Source organism: Trachypithecus francoisi, unplaced genomic scaffold, assembly GCF_009764315.1.
Source record: "Trachypithecus francoisi isolate TF-2019V2 unplaced genomic scaffold, Tfra_2.0 Lachesis_group17, whole genome shotgun sequence".
Lineage (NCBI taxonomy): Eukaryota > Metazoa > Chordata > Mammalia > Primates > Cercopithecidae > Trachypithecus > Trachypithecus francoisi.
Genome location: NW_022681462.1, coordinates 20,955,684 through 20,978,217, shown reverse-complemented (window position 1 = coordinate 20,978,217; position 22,534 = coordinate 20,955,684). Strand labels below are relative to the sequence as shown.

The window sequence follows — 22,534 nt, the reverse complement described above, 5'->3', positions numbered from 1 at the left end:
GCCAGTACTAAGGCAACTCATTCTATTTGAGGCAGTAGTACTTAGTACTGCCTTAGAGACTGAGCCCCTGAGTACTGGAAGAGTAGAGCACAGGTTGGGTATCCTCTCCCAGGGACACCATATGCAGAACCCTGACTGGGTAGAAAGATAGCTGTGAGTACCTCTGACTCTTTGATATTTCACTTCTGGATTAGGGGAGAATTTTGTGAAAGGAGACCCTTAGGGCTTCATTTCTTTTACTTTTGAGGAAAAACAAATTTTTCATGGAACTATGAGGTCTTTGCTTCTGAACCAGTATGGCTTGGAGAAACTATTAAGAGGTAAAATGGGGGGGCGGAGCAAGATGGCCAAATAGGAACAGCTCCAGTCTCCAACTCCCAGCGCGAGCGACACAGAAGACCGGTGATTTCTGCATTTTCAACTGAGGTACTGGGGTCATCTCTCTAGGGAGTGCCGGACAATCGGTGCGGGTCAGCTGCTGCAGCCTGACCAGCGAGAGCTGAAGCAGGGCGAGGCATCGCCTCACCTGGAAGCGCAAGGGGGAAGGAAATCCGTTTTCCTAGCCAGGGGAACTGAGACACACAACACCTGGAAAATCGGGTAACTCCCACCCCAATACTGCGCTTTAAGGAAACAGGCACACCAGGAGAATATATCCCACACCTGGCTGGGAGGGTCCCACGCCCACGGAGCCTCCCTCACTGCTAACACAGCAGTCTGCGGCGATCGATCCGCAAGGCAGCAGTGAGGCTGGGGGAGGGGTGCCCGCCATTGCTGAGGCTTAAGTAGGTAAACAAAGCCGCTGGGAAGCTCGAACTGGGTGGAGCTCACAGCAGCTCAAGGAAGCCTGCCTGTCTCTGTAGACTCTACCTCTGCGGACAGCGCACAGCTGCAGTCCAATAGGGGAAAGAGCGGGGGCCGGTGCAGACGCGAACGACTCTGTCTGACAGCTTTGGGGAGAGCCGTGGATCTCCTAACACGGAGGTTGAGATCTGAGAACGGACAGACTGCCTGCTCAGGTGGGTCCCTGACCCCTGAGTAGCCTAGCTGGGAGACATCCCCCACTAGGGGCAGTCTGACACCCCACACCTCACAGGGTGGAGTCACCCCTGAGAGGAAACTTCCAAAGAAAGAATCAGACAGGTACACTCGCTGTTCAGCAATATTCTATCTTCGGCAACCTCTGCTGCTGATACCCAGGCAAACAGGGTCTGGAGTGGACCTCAAGCAATCTCCAACAGACCAACAGACAGTCCTTCTGACTGTCAGACGGAAAACTAGCAAACAGGAAGGACACCTATACCAAAACCCCATCAGTACGTCACCATCATCAAAGACCAGAGACAGATAAAACCACAAAGATGGGGAAGAAGCAGGGCAGAAAAGCTGGAAATTCAAAAAATAAGAGCGCATCTCCCCCTGCAAAGGAGCGCAGCCCATCGCCAGCAACGGATCAAAGCTGGTCAGAGAATGACTTTGACGAGATGAGAGAAGAAGGCTTCAGTCCATCAAACCTCTCAGAGCTAAAGGAGGAATTACGTACCCAGCGCAAAGAAACTAAAAATCTTGAAAAAAAAGTGGAAGAATTGACAGCTAGACTAATTAATGCAGAGAAGATCATAAACGAAATGACAGAGATGAAAACCATGACACGAGAAATACATGACAAATGCACAAGCTTCAGTAACCGACTCGATCAACTGGAAGAAAGAGTATCAGCGATTGAGGATCAAATGAATGAAATGAAGCGAGAAGAGAAACCAAAAGAAAAAAGAAGAAAAAGAAATGAACAAAGCCTGCAAGAAGTATGGGATTATGTAAAAAGACCAAATCTACGTCTGATTGGGGTGCCTGAAAGTGAGGGGGAAAATGGAACCAAGTTGGAAAACACTCTTCAGGATATCATCCAGGAGAACTTCCCCAACCTAGTAGGGCAGGCCAACATTCAAATTCAGGAAATACAGAGAACGCCACAAAGATACTCCTCCAGAAGAGCAACTCCAAGACACATAATTGCCAGATTCACCAAAGTTGAAATGAAGGAAAAAATCTTAAGGGCAGCCAGAGAGAAAGGTCGGGTTACCCACAAAGGGAAGCCCATCAGAATAACAGCAGACCTCTCGGCAGAAACTCTACAAGCCAGAAGAGAGTGGGGGCCAATATTCAACGTTCTTAAAGAAAGGAATTTTCAACCCAGAATTTCATATCCAGCCAAACTAAGCTTCATCAGTGAAGGAGAAATAAAATCCTTTACAGATAAGCAAATGCTTAGAGATTTTGTCACCACCAGGCCTGTCTTACAAGAGACCCTGAAGGAAGCCCTAAACATGGAAAGGAACAACCGGTACCAGCCATTGCAAAAACATGCCAAAATGTAAAGACCATCGAGGCTAGGAAGAAACTGCATCAACTAACGAGCAAAATAACCAGTTAATATCATAATGACAGGATCAAGTTCACACATAACAATATTAACCTTAAATGTCAATGGACTAAATGCTCCAATGAAAAGACACAGACTGGCAAACTGGATAAAGAGTCAAGACCCATCAGTCTGCTGTATTCAGGAGACCCATCTCACATGCAGAGACATACATAGGCTCAAAATAAAGGGATGGAGGAAGATCTACCAAGCAAATGGAGAACAAAAAAAAGCAGGGGTTGCAATCCTAGTCTCTGATAAAACACACTTTAAACCATCAAAGATCAAAAGAGACAAAGAAGGCCATTACATAATGGTAAAGGGATCAATTCAACAGGAAGAGCTAACTCTCCTAAATATATATGCACCCAATACAGGAGCACCCAGATTCATAAAGCAAGTCCTTAGAGACCTACAAAGAGACTTAGACTCCCATACAATAATAATGGGAGACTTCAACACTCCACTGTCAACATTAGACAGATCAACGAGACAGAAAGTTAACAAGGATATCCAGGAATTGAACTCATCTCTGCACCAAGCAGACCTAATAGACATCTATAGAACTCTCCACCCCAAATCAACAGAATATACATTCTTCTCAGCACCACATCGCACTTATTCCAAAATTGACCACATAATTGGAAGTAAAGCACTCCTCAGCAAATGTACAAGAACAGAAATTATAACAAACTGTCTCTCAGACCACAGTGCAATCAAACTAGAACTCAGGACTAAGAAACTCAATCAAAACCGCTCAACTACGTGGAAACTGAACAACCTGCTCCTGAATGACTACTGGGTACATAACGAAATGAAAGCAGAAATAAAGATGTTCTTTGAAACCAATGAGAACAAAGATACAACATACCAGAATCTCTGGGACACATTTAAAGCAGTGTGTAGAGGGAAATTTATAGCACTAAATGCCCACAAGAGAAAGCTGGAAAGATCTAAAATTGACACTCTAACATCACAATTAAAAGAACTAGAGAGGCAAGAGCAAACACATTCAAAAGCTAGCAGAAGGCAAGAAATAACTAAGATCAGAGCAGAACTGAAGGAGATAGAGACACAAAAAACCCTCCAAAAAATCAATGAATCCAGGAGTTGGTTTTTTGAAAAGATCAACAAAATTGACAGACCGCTAGCTAGACTAATAAAGAAGAAAAGAGAGAGGAATCAAATAGACGCAATAAAAATGATAAAGGGGATATCACCACTGACCCCACAGAAATACAAACAACCATCAGAGAATACTATAAATGCCTCTACGCAAATCAACTAGATAATCTAGAAGAAATGGATAATTTCCTGGACACTTACACTCTCCCAAGACTAAACCAGGAAGAAGTTGAATCCCTGAATAGACCAATAGCAGGCTCTGAAATTGAGGCAACAATTAATAGCCTACCCACCAAAAAAAGTCCAGGACCAGATGGATTCACAGCTGAATTCTACCAGAGGTACAAGGAGGAGCTGGTACCATTCCTTCTGAAACTATTCCAATCAATAGAAAAAGAGGGAATCCTCCCTAACTCATTTTATGAGGCCAACATCATCCTGATACCAAAGCCTGGCAGAGACACAACAAAAAAAGAGAATTTTAGACCAATATCCCTGATGAACATCGATGCAAAAATCCTCAATAAAATACTGGAAACCGGATTCAGCAGCACATCAAAAAGCTTATCCACCATGATCAAGTGGGCTTCATCCCTGGGATGCAAGGCTGGTTCAACATTCGCAAATCAATAAACGTAATCCAGCATATAAACAGAACCAAAGACAAGAACCACATGATTATCTCAATAGATGCAGAAAAGGCTTTTGACAAAATTCAACAGCCCTTTATGCTAAAAACGCTCAATAAATTCGGTATTGATGGAACGTACCTCAAAATAATAAGAGCTATTTATGACAAACCCACAGCTAATATCATACTGAATGGGCAAAAACTGGAAAAATTCCCTTTGAAAACTGGCACAAGACAGGGATGCCCTCTCTCACCACTCCTATTCAACATAGTGTTGGAAGTTCTGGCTAGGGCAATCAGGCAAGAGAAAGAAATCAAGGGTATCCAGTTAGGAAAAGAAGAAGTCAAATTGTCCCTGTTTGCAGATGACATGATTGTATATTTAGAAAACCCCATTGTCTCAGCCCAAAATCTCCTTAAGCTGATAAGCAACTTCAGCAAAGTCTCAAGATACAAAATTAATGTGCAAAAATCACAAGCATTCTTATACACCAGTAACAGACAAGCAGAGAGCCAAATCAGGAATGAACTTCCATTCACAATTGCTTCAAAGAGAATAAAATACCTAGGAATCCAGCTTACAAGGGATGTAAAGGACCTCTTCAAGGAGAACTACAAACCACTGCTCAGTGAAATCAAAGAGGACACAAACAAATGGAAGAACATACCATGCTCATGGATAGGAAGAATCAATATCGTGAAAATGGCCATACTGCCCAAGGTGATTTATAGATTCAATGCCATCCCCATCAAGCTACCAATGACTTTCTTCACAGAATTGGAAAAAACGGCTTTAAAGTTCATATGGAACCAAAAAAGAGCCCGCATTGCCAAGACAATCCTAAGTCAAAAGGACAAAGCTGGAGGCGTCACGCTACCTGACTTCAAACTATACTACAAGGCTACAGTAACCAAAACAGCATGGTACTGGTACCACAACAGAGATATAGACCAATGGAACAGAACAGAGTCCTCAGAAATAATACCACACATCTACAGCCATCTGATCTTTGACAAACCTGAGAGAAACAAGAAATGGGGAAAGGATTCCCTATTTAATAAATGGTGCTGGGAAAATTGGCTAGCCATAAGTAGAAAGCTGAAACTGGATCCTTTCCTTACCCCTTATACGAAAATTAATTCAAGATGGATTAGAGACTTAAATGTTAGACCTAATACCATAAAAACCCTAGAAGAAAATCTAGGTAGTACCATTCAGGACATAGGCATGGGCAAGGACTTCATGTCTAAAACACCAAAAGCAACGGCAGCAAAAGCCAAAATTGACAAATGGGATCTCATTAAACTAAAGAGCTTTTGCACAGCAAAAGAAACTACCATCAGAGTGAACAGGCAACCTACAGAATGGGAGAAAATTTTTGCAACCTACTCATCTGACAAAGGGCTAATATCCAGAATCTACAAAGAACTCAAACAAATATACAAGAAAAAAACAAACAACCCCATCAAAAAGTGGGGAAAGGATATGAACAGACATTTCTCAAAAGAAGACATCCATACAGCCAACAGACACATGAAAAAATGCTCATCATCACTGGCCATCAGAGAAATGCAAATCAAAACCACAATGAGATACCATCTCACACCAGTTAGAATGGCAATCATTAAGAAGTCAGGAAACAACAGGTGTTGGAGAGGATGTGGAGAAATAGGAACACTTTTACACTGTTGGTGGGATTGTAAACTAGTTCAACCATTATGGAAAACAGTATGGCGATTCCTCAAGGATCTAGAACTAGATGTACCATATGACCCAGCCATCCCACTACTGGGTATATACCCAAAGGATTATAAATTACTCTACTACAAAGACACATGCACACGTATGTTTATTGCGGCACTATTCACAATAGCAAAGACTTGGAATCAACCCAAATGTCCATCTGTGACAGACTGGATTAAGAAAATGTGGCACATATACACCATGGAATACTATGCAGCCATAAAAAAGGATGAGTTTGCGTCCTTTGTAGGGACATGGATGCAGCTGGAAACCATCATTCTTAGCAAACTATCACAAGAAGAGAAACCAAACACCGCATGTTCTCACTCATAGGTGGGAACTGAACAATGAGATCACTTGGACTCGGGAAGGGGAACATCACACACTGGGGCCTATCATGGGGAGGGGGGAGGAGGGAGGGATTGCATTGGGGAGTTATACATGATATAAACGTCATGCACATGTACCCTAGAACTTAAAAGTATAATAAAAAAAAAAAGAAAAAGAAAAAAAGAAAAAAAAGAAAAAAAAAAAGAGGTAAAATGACCCTGGTGTTTCTGGAATCCCCTAACATTTCTCCTTTTAAGAGCAGAGCTCCAAGTTGTTTGGTTTACACTTAGCCCAGGGGATTTAAACCAGGAACTCCCAACTTTTTTATGAGGCAGAGCCTTTAGATCATGGAAGAGGCAGGAATGTTGGCATTGAGTTTTCCTCACGGGGAATCCTGGCACACCTTGGAGACAGGGAGGGGGTTGCAGCTCTGGGAGATATTGTCCGGGGAAGGCTCAGATATCCATCAATGGAAATCGGTCTACTCTTTGAGTATGCAAAAATACTAGCTGATGCTTTGCTGGGGATTCCCATAGAGAGAACTGAGAATGCACTCATTTTTAAAATAGACTCCTGGGGAAACTTTTTAAGTGGTTGGTGGGGGTGGCGAGGCACTGCTATATTGGTCGCCGTGTGGGCATATAATGTAGAAAACATCCATAAGCAAAGGGTTTCCAGGGACATTAACTCTAGAGCATACCATGTTTACTCCTCCCTTAGCCTGATCCTGAAATGATCAGGGAAATATGAAACTGTTTCTAAATGTATATCAGTACTGGAAGCTCTGAAGACTTTCTGCCAGTGCAGGTGGCAGCCCTCCTACCCTAGTCCAACAACCACTGCTCTGGAAGACAGGATTGTCAGGAGCAGAATCACCCAAACAGCCCAACCTTGGAAGGCCAAGGTATGAAGGTGAGGGCAGGCCACTGGATCCTATCAGTGCCTCAAGAAAGGACACAGTCAAGGCCACAATAAGTGACAAACTCAGTCAGCTCTCACTACTGGCATGGCATGAATGTCTGGAAACCACAGGGGAAAAGAGAAAACTCTTTGGTGTGTACCTGTTGTCTCCTGCTTCTACCAAATAGGTTTCTTAGATATTTGAAGGCATTACAATTAAACTTCCCCTTTTCTGTCTTTATCTGGGCCCAAAATATTGAATAGTGCCATTGTCTCTGATGGAGCCCACCGTAACTCCCCATCGTGCTACACAAAAGCAGATCTTTCTCTGTAAAGATGATGATGCAAGAAATCGCTGGCCACAAGAAAGGATTTTATCATATGAGAAGACTTTTTGAGGAATATCAACAGATGGCTCTATTCCTAAGAAATGAGTAAAGATATTGAATAATCTAATTTATGTCTTCAAAACTGAAGCTGACATTGCATCTATGAAACAAGTAAGAAACAGCTGCAAAGAGATGACAGAATATGGTGACCAATTTTAAATCCATAGTACACTAATGAGCAGAAGATTAGACATCACAGTAAAGTCAGTAATTTGTTTAAATGGCTGGGAAATTTCTCCCAGAACTCAGGACTCAAAAACAAAAATATGAGAAAAAAAGGGAAAAAGACCCAGGTGATCCAATATACAGATAATTCCAAAAGGAAAAAAGAAAACCAAGGCTGACACAATCATCAAAGATCATTAAAGAAAGCTTTCTTAAGCTGAAAAAGACTTGTCATTAAGATTGAAAGCATTAACTTCAGGGTAATTTAACCAGTTCTCATTGCAAAGAAAAGGTCTTATAAGCACTGAGGTGAAAATAAAAACAGGTTACAAAGGAATATAGTAAATCTAGCTTCAGTTTTTTTCGTCAACTACAAGCCAGAAGTCAGTGGTGGGAGGCCTATGGGGTCCAAAGCTCATGACCCAAGTTGTTATTCATATGCAAAGCCATGTGCATGAATGAAACACAGATGTTCTCAGACATATAATATTTCATTACATGGATATACCTCTCACATGCCCTTCCTGGAAAAAATGTCCAAAGAGCCTCTTCAGCTAGATAACAGCTATATCAAGATTAAAAACCCCCAAGTGGGGAGGATATAATTTTTTCAAAGCCAGTGATAATATGTTCAAGCAACTGTTGTCAGTTTAGTTATACTAGTACAGATGTCAAAATTATTGAAATAGAAGTGATATATAAAATAATGAGGATATGAAATCAGATGACAGAAATAAAAACTGGTAACTGGGAAGAAAAAGAAGGAGGAAGTAAGTATGCTAATTTTTTTAATCTAATGACACATCAGATTTCATTTTTAACATTGATAATTGAGAAAATAAACTAAATTTTTAAAAAATTTAAACAATAAAAAGGGTATTTATATTCTAAATCACCACAAAAGAAGAAAGAAGTCAAAGAAACATGATCTTTTATATAAAAGACAAAAAAGGCAACCTACTAAAAATAATAAACATTTGTAAAATGTTTTCTAAACACAGGCTATTTCTTCTCAGTGATAAGATGGCAAGTCGTTTGCTTAGGATATTTGTATTTCCAAAAATTATACAATGAAGATGTGTAACTTTTTAAATAACAAATTATAAAATCCCTTGTGGGGGCCGTTATAAAATGTTATTTGATGTGTAACACATTACCAGTAAAACTAAAGAATGGATGGATGAGAAGTTCCCAGTTATAATAAGATATGATCAGGATATTCTGGGCTAAGATAGTCGTGCTTTTTTTTTTCCAGTGGTAACGATTTAAGATTTTGCAGCTGGTGAGATACATGATCATGGCCATTTGGAGAACTGTAGAGCACTCATCTTCTATGTCAAGAAGATTGATATTATAGTAGTTTCCATGCTGTCCCGCCTTGGCAATTTCTGCCCAGAGGGTTTTGAGAATGCAGTAAATTTACATTAGCTGTATATCATTTCCATCAAAACAGCTGTGCCCTGCCTGCTGTCAATTGTGGCTGCACCACTTTATATTTTGTTTTATAGAGTTGCAGAAGCAGCCTTTGCCCCATCCACACTTTATTCAATTCACATCTGATCTCACTCCTCACCCCAAAAGACTGTTACTACCCCTGGAGAGGTTTGTGAAGGTCAACCTGATCCTTCCAGGATGGAGAACGGAAAGAACAGACCTTAAGCTGGGGACCAGGGTTTCAAGGTCGAGCCTCCCAGTCAGGGCCAGATTGACTTCAGATTGTAAGTGCAGGGCATGTTGGTGTTTGGGTGAGGCTCCAGAAGAGACAGTGGGAGAAAGAGAGAAAAATGATATGATGTATTGTGAAGATTTGTCCCACATCAGAAATTCTCTAACCAATCCCTGAACACTGGTCAGACTTAATGTTTGGCATTAAAGTAACACTCCTGCTGTAACAGATAAACCCTGAATGTTGTTTATTTCCTGCTCATGTCAAAGGCTCTGCAGGTTTTCCTGGCCCTGCAGACTTCTTTCCATGTATTTATTCAAGGACCCAGCCTCCTTCCATCCTGTGGTTCCTCCCTCCTCCATGTCCTGCGGGAGCCTCTCTATTCAGACAGCAGCTGGGAAAAGACAAAGGGAGATCACACAGGGAGGTTCTTATGGACCAAGCCTGGAAGTGGAGCATGTTACCTCTGCTCAGATCCATTGGCCATATCCTGGTCACATGGTCACACCTAACTGCAAGGGAGGCTGGGAAATGTAGTCGGTATTCTGAGGAGAAAAAGGACTCCAGATTTAGGGGAAATCTTGGGAGTCTCTGGCCCACACTTTATCTTTTGCATATTTCCTGCCCCCTTAAGAGAGAAGTTTCCCAGCTGAACTCTTTCAATTAAAAGAAAAAAAGTTACATAAGTATAGTGGTTGGAAATGGAATGGATCAAATAGGCTGTACTCTTTTGGGGTTTTGTTGTTTACGGTGGGAGTGTGTGAGGTTTCTGTCCACAGAGACCAAGCCTGAGGTCATCTCTTACCAAACATCTTTCTTCTGAGCATCTTCTGTCTTCTCTAAATGATTACTTTGTCTCCTTCCTCCTTATTCCTTTTTAATGATAAAACATGAGACAGTAACATGATTTTTCTTGCACAGATTAAGTCTAGATTCCTGAAGGCCAGTCTTCTATAACACTACAATTCTGTCTGTGAATAAAACACTAAAAATAAAAATTGGTTAAGCTTTAACTGTGTTTATAATGTTGTGGGGTTTTAATTTTAAATGGTTGTGTTCAAACTCTAAAATGCTCACTTCATGAAATTTGAAAATTTATAAAAGAAAGTAATTGTGCATAATTCGACCACTCTCTTACATCTCAGCTTCTTTCCTCTTGAATATAATCTTGATTGAAGGGCTTTTATCTAAGGACAACCAAAATCATCTGTACAAAACTCAGAGGGAATAGGAAAGAGAGTCACATTTTTGTCATGGGACATAGTCCCAACTACAAATTCACTTCTATGTTTTTAAGACTGTTGAGTTTGCCTTAAATTTACCTCTGTATTCTTCAGTTTTCTCACTTAAAATGAGGAGTGTCCTTCTTCCACCCACACTGCATCTGCAAACTACAGATGAAAAAGGCACCTGTGAAAAGTTCTGAGGACATAAAATGTTCTAGAAAAACAATCATCCCAATAGTGCTTATATGTGCTCAGTGTAGAGGGTTTAAAGGGATTATGGTTCAAAGACTCAACAAGAGGAAGCATTTTTTCCTAAGGGTGGATTGAGAGTTTCCTGCCAACCACTTTACCTAACAATTTTGATACTTATAAGGAGAATAGAGGCACACAGAGACTGCAAAGGCAGGTAGCCCTGGGCTCTAACGGGGCTGTTCCTCCAACAAAGCCAGAACAGAATTCCCCATCCAGCAGGACTGGGCTCCAGTTCCCAGAGCCATTCACTTTCTCATTCAAAGCCAGCTGATGAGAGCCAAACATAGACCTCCTTGTTTACTTTGTGAATGGAACCTGGAAGTAAAGTATTTTCCAAATGCTGGTTGACACCAAGAGGATGTAATTACAATAAGGGGCTTTCTGGTTTGAAGATATGAAAGAAGGAAATGATTTGTCTCTGTGAAATCAAATTATCACATATTAAAAGAAAAGGGGGAGGCTTAGCTTCCAGTCCTCAAATCAAAATCATGACCTGTAATTTTCTTTTTTTTCTTAAAATTACTAAGACCAAGGTAGGGATAGAAGAAGCCACCTGGGAGCTGGAGAACGGGGTCATGAGGAGGAAGAGGAGCTTAGTGGGAGAGAGTGTGATCTTCGTCCAGTATATTTCCCATCTATTTCCATTGCATTTTAATCCGTAATGAATGTAGAATGGTGATTGGCAAGCTTCTTGTGGAGTCTCACACCTGCCTCTCTCCTCCTTGTGCCTTTTGGGGGAGGTAGTGATGTTCCCAGGGGGAGCTGGGGTACAGGTAAGAGGCCAAGTTGAAATATGTGTGTCATGCATCTTTAGATGGATACAATCTCTGGTTTTAGCCCTCACTTAACATGATTCCATTGAGGTTTTGTTTTCATTTCCCAGAGCCTATTTGCTAATTAAAGCCCTTTGCCTTGGGACTCTTAGCCCTTTTAATTCCAAAATACCCCTAAATTTTCCTGTTAATTCCTGATTTGTTTATTTTCCAAAGGAGAGTCATCTTGAGTGTGTGGAAGATGCCCACAAGGACTTCTTAACTCTCAACTCTCTCACACACACACACGCCCTCTGAAGTGACAGTGTGCTGTATTAGAAAGGGCGAGAGCTTTAGAGGAAACCAACCATGAGTTCTGGTTTCAGCTCTGCCATTTGCTGACTTTGCAGCATTGAACAGCCTTAAACCCCCTGAGCTCCACTTTCCTCATCGGTAAGATGAGATAGTGAGGATGCCCTTGCAAGATTTTTGTGGGAATTAATAGAATTCTCTCTATAAAATGCTGGGCATAGCACTTGCAGTAAGTGAACAATCTAATAGTAGCTGCTACTAATAATATCATCATCATCATCATCGCAGTCCAACCTCAGAAAATTCTACATTGGGTTAAAAACTCTAAGACCAGGTACTTTAGATGGAATTGAAAGTTGGCAAAATACTTCTGTGTTCATGTTATCTGATTTTCTTCTCCCTGTTGGAAAAGAAAAAGGTACCAAAATGATGCAAACTCTGCCTTTGCCTTCAAAGTAAGTGTGATGAACCCCACTGGGCTTCTCTGACTGTATCTGTTTTCCCAGTACACACATACACACACACACACACACACACACACACACACACGGCTGCTGAATTATCAATAACCAGTATCTTTGTAGGAAAGTAGAAACTAAATTGTCTGCTTCTTTACCAATATCTTTGTTTGAATTTGGTTCCATCACATCTGATGCCCCTTGGGTTTTTCCCAAAGGGAGAAATGGTCAGAGGGAATTAAAATGGCTCAGATATTCCCTTAGGTTTCCCCTACAGCATCTTGTTTGAAGCTGCAAAAGCAATTCAGAAGTCCATCTTAGGCCTGCTCTGAGCTCCTGGATAAGAGCACTGTGTAGCCCAGAGGTTCCTGCCCTTAGTGGAAGGCCTGAGAGCATCTCATGTTCCAGCCACCACCCTACTTCCAGCAGCTCCTCAAATTAACCATCATCCCTGGACATACAGAAATCTCTTTTGCATCTGTATTTTCAACCACTGCTCCCTTGTGTGAATAATAAGTTCCATATGTATAGTTCCCCACTCTTCCCCCAAATAAAGTAATACTTCCTCTTGTTTCTCCTGAAAGTGCCCCTTTCTGATTACTAGAAGATGTTCACAAGTGAAGTGTTCCCCTTCCTCACTGCAGTGTGATCTGTGGGTTGGGATCATGTGCCTTCTCAGCATTTGTCTTTCTGGACTTGAATAGCATCCTAATTTTCTATAGCTCTTCAGTCTCTCAATATCAGAGAAAACTGGGATCAAATTTCAGTTCTACTACATTCCAGGTACATGTCCATTGACAGGGTTATCTAAGCTTCAGTTTTGTTTTCTTATCTTAAAACTAGAGACCAATAATGCTAACCCCAAGGGGTGGTTTTGATGTTTAGTGAGATAATATGGAGTCCCTGCCCTTCAGTGGGGATGGAGGGGTGGATAGGATCTAAAGTCAGTGTATGATCAGGGAAAGTTAAAACGCAAATAGAGTCAAATTTCTTCAATATTGGAAAAGACCACTGAAGAGCTAGTAGATTTTCCAGGGATTATGTTATAGGAAAAATATGTTCTCTTTTAAGCATAGAAATTCTCTCAGTAAATTGAGAATCTGAGGTTGGGAGATGGTAGAGACAAAAATGGCCCTGCCGCACCCCACCCAGCTGAACAAGTGGAACAGCGAAAGAACTGTAGCACTGTAGTTACCTTTCTCTCTTTCACTGCTTAACTGCAATGAAGGCCCCTTCTCTCTTAAACGATGGTACTGCAAAGCTAAACTCTGTTTTCAAATGGTTTTATACCCATCATTTAAAAGATATTCAGTGTTTTGGGGTTTAATAATGAATGAGTTGCATAATTATATTTATCTCATCTCCACCATCCCACACTCCCCCTTCTAAGACAGCAAAATTGAATTCCCCTCATCAGTTGGTAACACTTGAGATCAATTTCCTACTGCTAATGTGACGGGGATTCCTTTTCCATAACCCTGCTGACATCCCCGCTCATTTGAAAACTCTCTTGTTCTTCTGCCCGCACACACCGCCCCAGGAAATGCCCGTATCAATCAGTTTCCTCGATGGGGCGTTGCTCCCTCTGCAAAGGTCAGTGGCATTGCCACACCAGATGTTGACAGTGCTCTTCCTCTTCGGGATCATTCACAAAAGTAAGAATCATTCTCACCTCCCCCTACCCACATGCCCAGGGGAGCAGGGCCCCTGCTCACCAAGTCTCTCTGGACAGGCACTGGGTTCTAGACCATTTACTTCTCTAAGCTCTGGCTTAGCAGTTCTGCCACCGGAGTGTAAGCCTCCGCACCAGCCTCTCCTTCACTCCATAGCTGCCTTTGCAGGTTCACGCATCGCCTCCAGAGCTTGGAGTTCCACCCTTGTAAACTGGGCCCGCTGCTGCCCTGAAGCCAGCCTCCCACGCCAGAGCTGAGTCCAGAGCCTTGGGTGACTCCAGCCTGGCCTCGGGGTGGAATGGAGGCCTTGATACCTGGGAGTATCAGATTTATACCCCCTCAGCTTCCCCAGTAGCTACTGCTGACTCCCATCTTTACTAAATTAATCTACTGCCTTTTCTTCTAGACATCCAAAAAGTATTAGTTGGCTTTGCCATTGTAGTATGTGAAGACAAAACATTTAGTCCCACGTCAGAAACTTTGGCTGAAAGTTCCTACTAAAAAGCCAGACGTCATGATTAAATTGTTAGAAAGTTAGCTATGATATTTGAGGAAGTTATGAAATGGCTATAAATGATGTAAGTTCTGCAATGGGCAAACGTGTTCACAACTTTTGACATCTGGGGAAGAGAGTTAAGAGCCACGGGCTCAGCCGGCTCCCACTGACCAGCACAGCATGAAGTCCAATTAGGGCTGCTTTTAAAGGGGGTGATTGTGCTCAGTGGTGTGGACACTGCTCCCACGGGAGCAGGGCTGTTGGAAGGAGCTGTCCAGATGGCTGTCTCCCTGGATCCTCTGAACTACGGAGACCCCTCTTGTGAATTGGATGGGGGATTTCCCTGCCCCTCAATTGCTATTCCAGACCCTCTTCCTGTAAGTGGGGTTGGGCTCCAGGCCCTATTAGTGGGTCTGTGGTCTCTGGGCAAAGCTTTCACAGCTTCCCCGGAGAGCAGTGGTGTCTGCAAGATGTGCGTTTGGTTAACATGCTGGAGGGGCCTCTCATAAATTTCATGGCAACAGGAACTGAGTGGCTTTGAAACTCCAGCTGCTGGTGGGCTCGATATGAGGTCTGTTCCGAAAACTGGAACATTTGCTTTTCCTATCATCAGCCCTGAGTGCTACTCAGACTTGGTGTCTGGAGGAGATGCACCAGAGTCCTGGGGGCCAGTGCCAGTCCTTCTCTGGCCTCAGCTGGCACATCTTGAGGAGACTTTCTTTGGACATTCCCTGCTGGCCTTTGCCACCTTCCTTTTCTAAGTGATTCTTTTTTTTTTTTTTGAATTTTAAGTCTCTAGGCCTTTCCTTCCCTCACTCACTATTTTCATGAATTTTCAGAAAAAAAAAATAGAGTGGGAAAGGGAGAGTGAAGGGAGGTAGAGAAAAAAAATAGGAAGAGAGAGAAAAGCAGGAAGGAAAGAAAGAGGCAGACTCAGAGACTGAGAGAGAGGCTGAGAGAATCATTCTTAGGAAAGATATAAGGAATTTGGGAGTGTCCTTGTAATGCTCATTTTTACAAAATAACTAGAGGCAGTTTTGCCCCCCAAGGAGGAGATTGTGCTCTAAGTTACTGAGCAAACCGTTACCCATTGACAAGGTTATCTAAGCTTCAGTTTAGTTTTCTTATCTAAAAAATGGAGACTATTTAGGTTAAAGCAGGCCGCCTACCCTGCCTCGACTTGGGGGATGATGTAAGGAAAGCCCCTGGCACTTAGCCAGCACTCAGTAAGTGACACCCCCGTCCCTGCCCTCCCCCACCTTCACCAAAGTGTCTTCCATAGGAATAGCCTTGTCTGCCTGGGCCGACCCTGCTGCGGTATTGGGGGTGTTCTTTGCTGAGCCTGGGAGGATCTAAGACAAACACCTTTAAAGGCCCCCAAATGGGAACAGTGACTCACCCTCACTTGTTGCAGGTGGTTTTAGTAAAGCACATCAGCTCATAAGGCACCCTAGGGACACACAAGCCCCAGTGCCGCCCTCCTGCAGCTGACTCACCCGAAGGGTGCACAGGAAGAGCAGAGTGGCCACAGTGTGGCTTGCCCTTGGGACTGTGGTTTGACACACTCCTCCCTGTCCACTTATGTCTCAAGTTTGAATCACATCCCCTATTAGAAAACCTGTGACAAGCTCCAAAGCTGCCGAATATGCTGGTGGAAGCGGAACCCGTCCTGCACATGGTGCACGTTGAACTCCTCTGGGTGTCGGGGGCAGGACAGCACCCTGTGCAAAGAGCCTCGAACTTGAATTAAACGCTTGTTTTTAAGATGTTTGGTTATATGGGGGGCAGGGCGGCGGGGGGAGAATGCACATAAGAGAATAGAAAGAGTGAGCTTAGGTGCGTGTTCGTGTGCAGCGTGTACTTACATGGTTCTCTCTACATGGTGGATTACGGATGGGTTTTATTCTCTAATATGGTATTTATTATATATTGATTTATTTTAATTCCCTAAAATGTATCACTTTTGTAATGAGAAAATGTTTTGAAACTTTTGAAAAAGTTTCAAGAGTGAATGTATCATGGTTGTAGTTAGGTAAAGGGTTTTTTGTTTTTTTTAATAAACAACCTTTTAATGATAGTCCACTAGCATCAAGCTCCCTTCATCCTCTCTGACCTTTGGGCTGAGGCAGACAGGTGGAATTATGGAGGACCAGGAGCTTGCACTCTAAGCCTCAGGCTTGTTTCCACTCTGGTCTCTGAATACACAGAGCGAGACCACCACGTGTCATCTGCCATCACTGTCACTGTTGCATGGAGTTTCTTCACAGCTTGGGCTCTTCTGGCTTCCTAGTGAGCTGTGTGAAGTGAAGGAACTGATGGTTTACACTGGCAGATGCTTCTTTGGGAAATTGTTCAGGATGTCATCCACCATAGCACATGAAGCCCCCTTCAAAAACACCCGCAGAAGAAGAGAAGTTGCTCTCCGACCACTGCTCTCCAACCATAGACTTAGGGAAAGCTGAGCCTGTCCAGCTTGTGCAGAACAGGTATCTATATTCCTATCTAATGAACCTTATACATCCTTGCTAAGACTGCCAGGAGGCATAGAGTTAGATTTGTCCCTCAGTTTCGGCACATGAGTGATTTTCTAATATCCATCTTTGTGTGTTAACCTGGTGCCTGTTTTGCTCATTGCTACTCCTTACCTTTACTTTCCTTTGTCCCAATCTCTCCTTCCCTCTCTCACTGCCTGCTTGTCTGTTTCTTCCTGTTTCCTCCCTCCCCTCTTCTCCTTCTCTTCCTTTTCTCTCTCATCGCTCTCATAACCCACCCCCCATGTCTCTCTACTCTGTCTCCCTTCCTGTCTCCTTCCCTCCTTCTTCCCTTTTATAGCCCTGTCCCCATCTCTCTCCTTCTCTCTCTTTCTCCCACACACACTTCTTTCTCCTTATTGCCTTTTCATGGTACCTATTTTTATAACACCTCCTCATGTCATTTATAAGAAGAGGCAAAGGTGTCCATCAATAGGGGTTAAATGAGACCACAGCAGAGTCCACCATTTGCCCATCAGTTTTGGAGAAGAGTGTTCCACAACAGATTCCAAGTTTTCTCTGTCTTTGGGTGTATTTCTACTTACCTAATACTTTACCACAAAGAACTTCAGCAGATTGAAGGCTTTAGAATCACACAGGAGTTTGAAGAGCCGGAAGATAATCAACTCCAAAAAGGACCCTGGCCTTGCTACTTTTCCAAGAGCCCATTTATCCTTTGCTTCTGTGTAACACAAGCCTGCATCTCAAGCATTCGTGTGCATCAGAATCACCTGCAGGGGGCCAGATGTGGCGGCTCGCACCTATCATCTCAGCACTTTGGGAGGCCGAGGCAGGCGGATCACCTGAGCCCAGGATTTCGAGACCAGCCTGGGCAACGTGGTGACACTCTGTCTCTACTAAGATACAAAAATTAGCTGGGTGCAGTAGCATGTACCTGTTAATCCCAGCTACGCCGGAGGCTGAGGTGGGAGGATTGCTTGAGCTTAGGAAGTCAAGGCTGCAGTGAGCCATGAACGTGCCACTGCACTCCAACCTGGATGACAAAGTGAGACCCTATCTCAAAAATAAATAAGTAAATCACCTGCAGGGCAAACGTTACAGTATAGCAATTCTATTTCAATAGGCCTGACTTGAAAAAATCACCTGGCAAGCTTGTCCCACAGATTTCTGGGCCCCACCCCAGAGATCCTGATTCAGAAGGTGTGGGCTGGGTAGGGGTGGCAGACAGACTCAGGGGAATGTGAAGCTGTCTGTCCGCAGATCACACTTGGAGGAACCCAGCTCAAAGCCCTGACAAGGGATTTCCTCTAGCCACGTGGAGGTGGTGGTTTAAACGGCCTTTTGTGGAGCCTGTCAAAAGCCTTTTTGAACATGTACATCAAATGAGATCCACTAGCCCAGCAGTCCCCAACATTTTTGGCACCAGGGACCAGTTGCATGGAACACGATTTTTCCACAGACTTGGGAGGGGTGCTGATTTCAGGATGATTCTAGCATGTTACATTTATCGTGTACTTTATTTCTATTATTATTACATTATGATATTTAATGAAATAATTATACAACTCACCATAATGTAGAATCAGGAGGAGCCCTGGGCTTGTTTCTCTGCAACTAGACAGTCCCATTTGGGGGTGATGGGAGACAGTGACAGATCATCAGGTATTCGATTCTCATAAGAAGCACACAGCCTAGATCCCTCAGATGCACCGTTCACAATAGGTTTCCCGCTCCTATGAGGATCTAATGCCTCTGCTAAACTGACAGGAGGCGGAGCTCAGGTGGTAATGTGAGCGATGGGAAGTGGCTGTAAGTACAGATGAAGCTTTGCTGCCTTGCCAGCCTGCATTGGCCTCTAGGGTCTAGCCCCTTCATCTCTCTGTGTTTGCTCCTTGACACATTCAGTGAGCACAGAGAAGCCAGTCATGCAAACTACAGCAGACCCTTCCTGTCTTAATTCAACATCCAGCGTCTACTGTTAGCCAGTGACTGGGCCTGTTCCTCAACCACTCAGGCCAAGCACATGCAGGTGACTGTAACCAGCCCAGGCAACTGGACCCAGCAGTCCTGCAGACTCCTGCTCAGAGGAGGGTCCGGCAGCCCCCAGTCGATATTGCCACCTGGCTTTGGGCTTCTCTGCTTGTCCTCATGTGTGAAAGACAATAACTGTCATTAAGGGCTAAAGGAGACACTTGGACTTTTAGTTACACCTCACTGAATGTATGGGGGGATTACATACTGTAGTGGTTTTACCACATGTGGATATTCATTCATATATTGGGATTGTCAGTGGTGATAACAGGAGAGCTAACAGCTGAGTGTCATACCAGACAATCTCTTGAGTACAGAACTTAACAAGCATTACCTCATTCAACCGCAGAGGCACCAAGGAGGCAGGGGGACCCACTGTCTTGTAACTACAGAGGCAGACTAGGAGAGGCCAGCTGCTTCAGGTGGCAGAGGCAGGATTCAAACCCGTGTCTCTGACTCCAAAGCCCATGCTTTTAACCACTACACAATGTGTCTCCTTCAATGTCAAGGATTCTATTGTATTTTTAGCCTCTGCTTTTCCCCCCGGGATTATGGGATTTCTAAAATGATGACACTTCTAGAAGCAGCTCATGAATAGAAAGATAGCAACAGGAGTTTAATATTTAGAGATGGTCTAAAATCTCCCAAGATATGAAATGTTCTATCATTTCTCAGAGAGCAAGAGCTCCAGGAACATGGTTTTTTTTCCTTAAAAAAAACTAAGTGGGAAAGACCCACTCCTGAAATACCCAAAATACAAGCATAAGAGGACCTGTTGAAAGGAGCGACGGAGACTGTATCGATGGAGCTGTCCTGAAATAGCGACATACCATGCCTCAAATTTACTTTGGACAAAATGGGAGTGGAATAAAATAAGCCCAAAGTGCTGCCTGGTCAGCAGGTCTGTTGTGCATGATGGTGCTCCTGAATTGGCTGGCTATTTTTATTCCTATCTGAAAGCCAAGGATGGGAAATCCTGAGAGGTTTGGCGACCACCCCAAGCTTGTGAGAGTCATGGTACTCGGGCTCTGAGTAGGACCGTCTCAGCCCCTACTCTGCTCTTTTTTCTCTCTCCCCATTATGGGAAAGAGAAAAGAATTTCCCAACACTGACTGTGCTGCTCTCACATGGGTTTCTTGCTTTAAGTAATCTTTTTTTAAATTATTTAATTTTTTTAAGTTCCAGGGTACATGTGCAGGATGTGCAGATTCGTCACATAGGTAAATGTGTGCCATGGTGGTTTGCTGCACATAACAATCCATCACCTAAGTATTAAGCCCAGCATGCATTAGCTCTTTCCCCTAATGTTCTCCCCACTCACCCTCCCCCAAAAGGCCCCAGTGAGTGTTATTGTTCCCCTCCCTGTGTCCATGTTTTCTCTTTGTTCAGCTCCCACTTATAAGTGAGAACATGCAATGTTTGGTTTTCTCTTCCTGCGTTAGTTTGCTGAGGATAATGGCTTCCAGTTTCATCCATGTCCCTGCAAAGGACATGATCTCATTCCTTTTAATGGCTGCATGGTATTCCATGGTGTATATGTATCACATTTTCTTTATTCAGTCTATCATTGATGGGCATTTGGGTTGGTTCCGTGTCTTTACTATTGTGAATAGGCCTGCCATGAACATACGCATGCGTGTATATTTATAATAGAATGATTTATATTCCTTTGGGTATATACCTAGTAATGGGGCTTTAAGTCATCTTTATAGCCTTATCACTCCTAATCTTACCAAGAGAAGCCCTGCTACCATCTTCGTGCATGTCCTTCCCAGACTCCTTCATGTCTAATTTCTATTTGTGTTTTTTTTTTTTTAAAGGAGGATCATCATACTATACAAACCTTACTGGAAACCCATTTACTTCACTTACTGTATATCATAAGCACTTTTGTATCATTAACTCTTCCGCTTCTGCATCAATTTAATGGTTACAGAATATTCTTTTGTACCTTTCTCTTCTCTTGCTTTCAAAACAGATTCTTATGAAAGCTATCTAAAAAAAATCACTGTCACTTTGCAAAAGTGAAATTAGGTAGCTCTTGGGTTGAAATAGTAAAATTGCTCTGTTATCTTTGAATTGTCTTAGTTTGGGGGGAAAATTGTTTTGCTGTCTACAAAAACGAAAAGCTGGAAAGCGTGCTATACAGGAGCTCTAGGCCTGTCCTAGGCTTTAGGAAGTAAGTGAGAGCCAAGGAGGGGGTGTCCCAGGTGACAACCCAAAGTCCCAGTCATCGGGGGCTCCACCTTCTTGACTGGTAGGGTGGGCGGTGTGGGGTGTGCGTGTCAGCTATTCCTGGATCTGAGCCCCGCGTCTTTCCTCTCCCCAGCAGACCCGCCCGTGGCCGCAGCAGTGGTGTCCCATTTTAATGACTGCCCAGATTCCCACACTCAGTTCTGCTTCCATGGAACCTGCAGGTTTTTGGTGCAGGAGGACAAGCCAGCATGTGTGTAAGTATCCCCTGTTCTCCTGGAGTTCTGGGGCTGGGGTCAGTCTGACATCCAATTAGAAGAGCATTTACCTCCACAAGACTTGCCAGAGGCCCAGAGACCCTTGGAACCAGATGTGTCAGAGGATTGGAACAGTGGACTGAGGGACATCTTTTTCAAAACCAGCTGGGTAAAAATCCAGGTTCCAGGGCCCCCAGCCCACAGCCACTGAGGTAGAACCCCTGGAAGTTCAAACCTGGGGCTCTGCATTTTTAACAAGAATCTCAGGTCACTCATGGGTTCCGTAAAGTCTGAAAATTCTTGGATTCAAATTTAATTCATAACTTAGAATTTCTGGAGCACAAGACACTGGGATGGATACCTTTGAGTGGCCAAAGTCTCTAAGATGTGGTCTCTGGCCTCCAGCATCTTCACAGTCCAGGTCATAAAACAAGCCAGAAGCGTAGGCGAAGGGCTAGTGTACATAAATGGTAATAGAACCAGGAGCAATTTAGAAATAAAGATGCAGGACATGCATGGTGGTCTCCACACCTGGCTGAGCATCATCCTCCTTGGGGGGCTTCTTGAAGTATTACTGAACCCTGCTCTGACCTACGGAATCAGAATCTCAAGGAGTAGGAGCTGGGAATCACATTAGTTCAGAGCCATGGTGATTGCCACAGTCAGCCAGGTTGGGGAAGAAAGTCACTCAAAGAAAGCTTCCCAGAGCAGGTGTTAGGGTTAGGCCAGCTGGAGAGAGTAGAGAGGTTGTTCCAGGCCTCACGTGCTTGGGGGACATGCTACTGCAGATCAGCGTGGTTACACCAGGGAGACAGAGAGGAGACCAGCTTAGAGACAAATTGGAGGCCAGAGCCTGTTGAAAGCTGTCTTTATTCTTTAGGCAATGGAAGCCATGTGAGTTTCAGAAAGACCTATTTAAAAACAATCAGTCTGTCTATAATAGAATACTATTAGGGGGACCTATATTGAACTTTGGCACTATGACATTTGGAGCTGGGTAGTTCTGTTGTGGAAACTGAC

The 22,534-nt window shown here is 43.4% G+C and overlaps 1 protein-coding gene across 2 annotated transcripts in view; it reads left to right on the top strand.

Annotated features, from left to right (window-relative positions):
• The window catches only part of TGFA (transforming growth factor alpha), a 114,484-nt gene that overhangs the window by 74,723 nt on the left and 17,227 nt on the right, over positions 1-22,534 (top strand). The window contains exon 3 of one of the 2 annotated variants that reach the window (XM_033175006.1): positions 21,394-21,514. In XM_033175006.1, coding sequence (XP_033030897.1) covers positions 21,394-21,514 — 121 coding nt within the window. The remainder of the gene's footprint in view (positions 1-21,393; positions 21,515-22,534) is intronic. The other variant, XM_033175007.1, reaches the window with a different exon arrangement.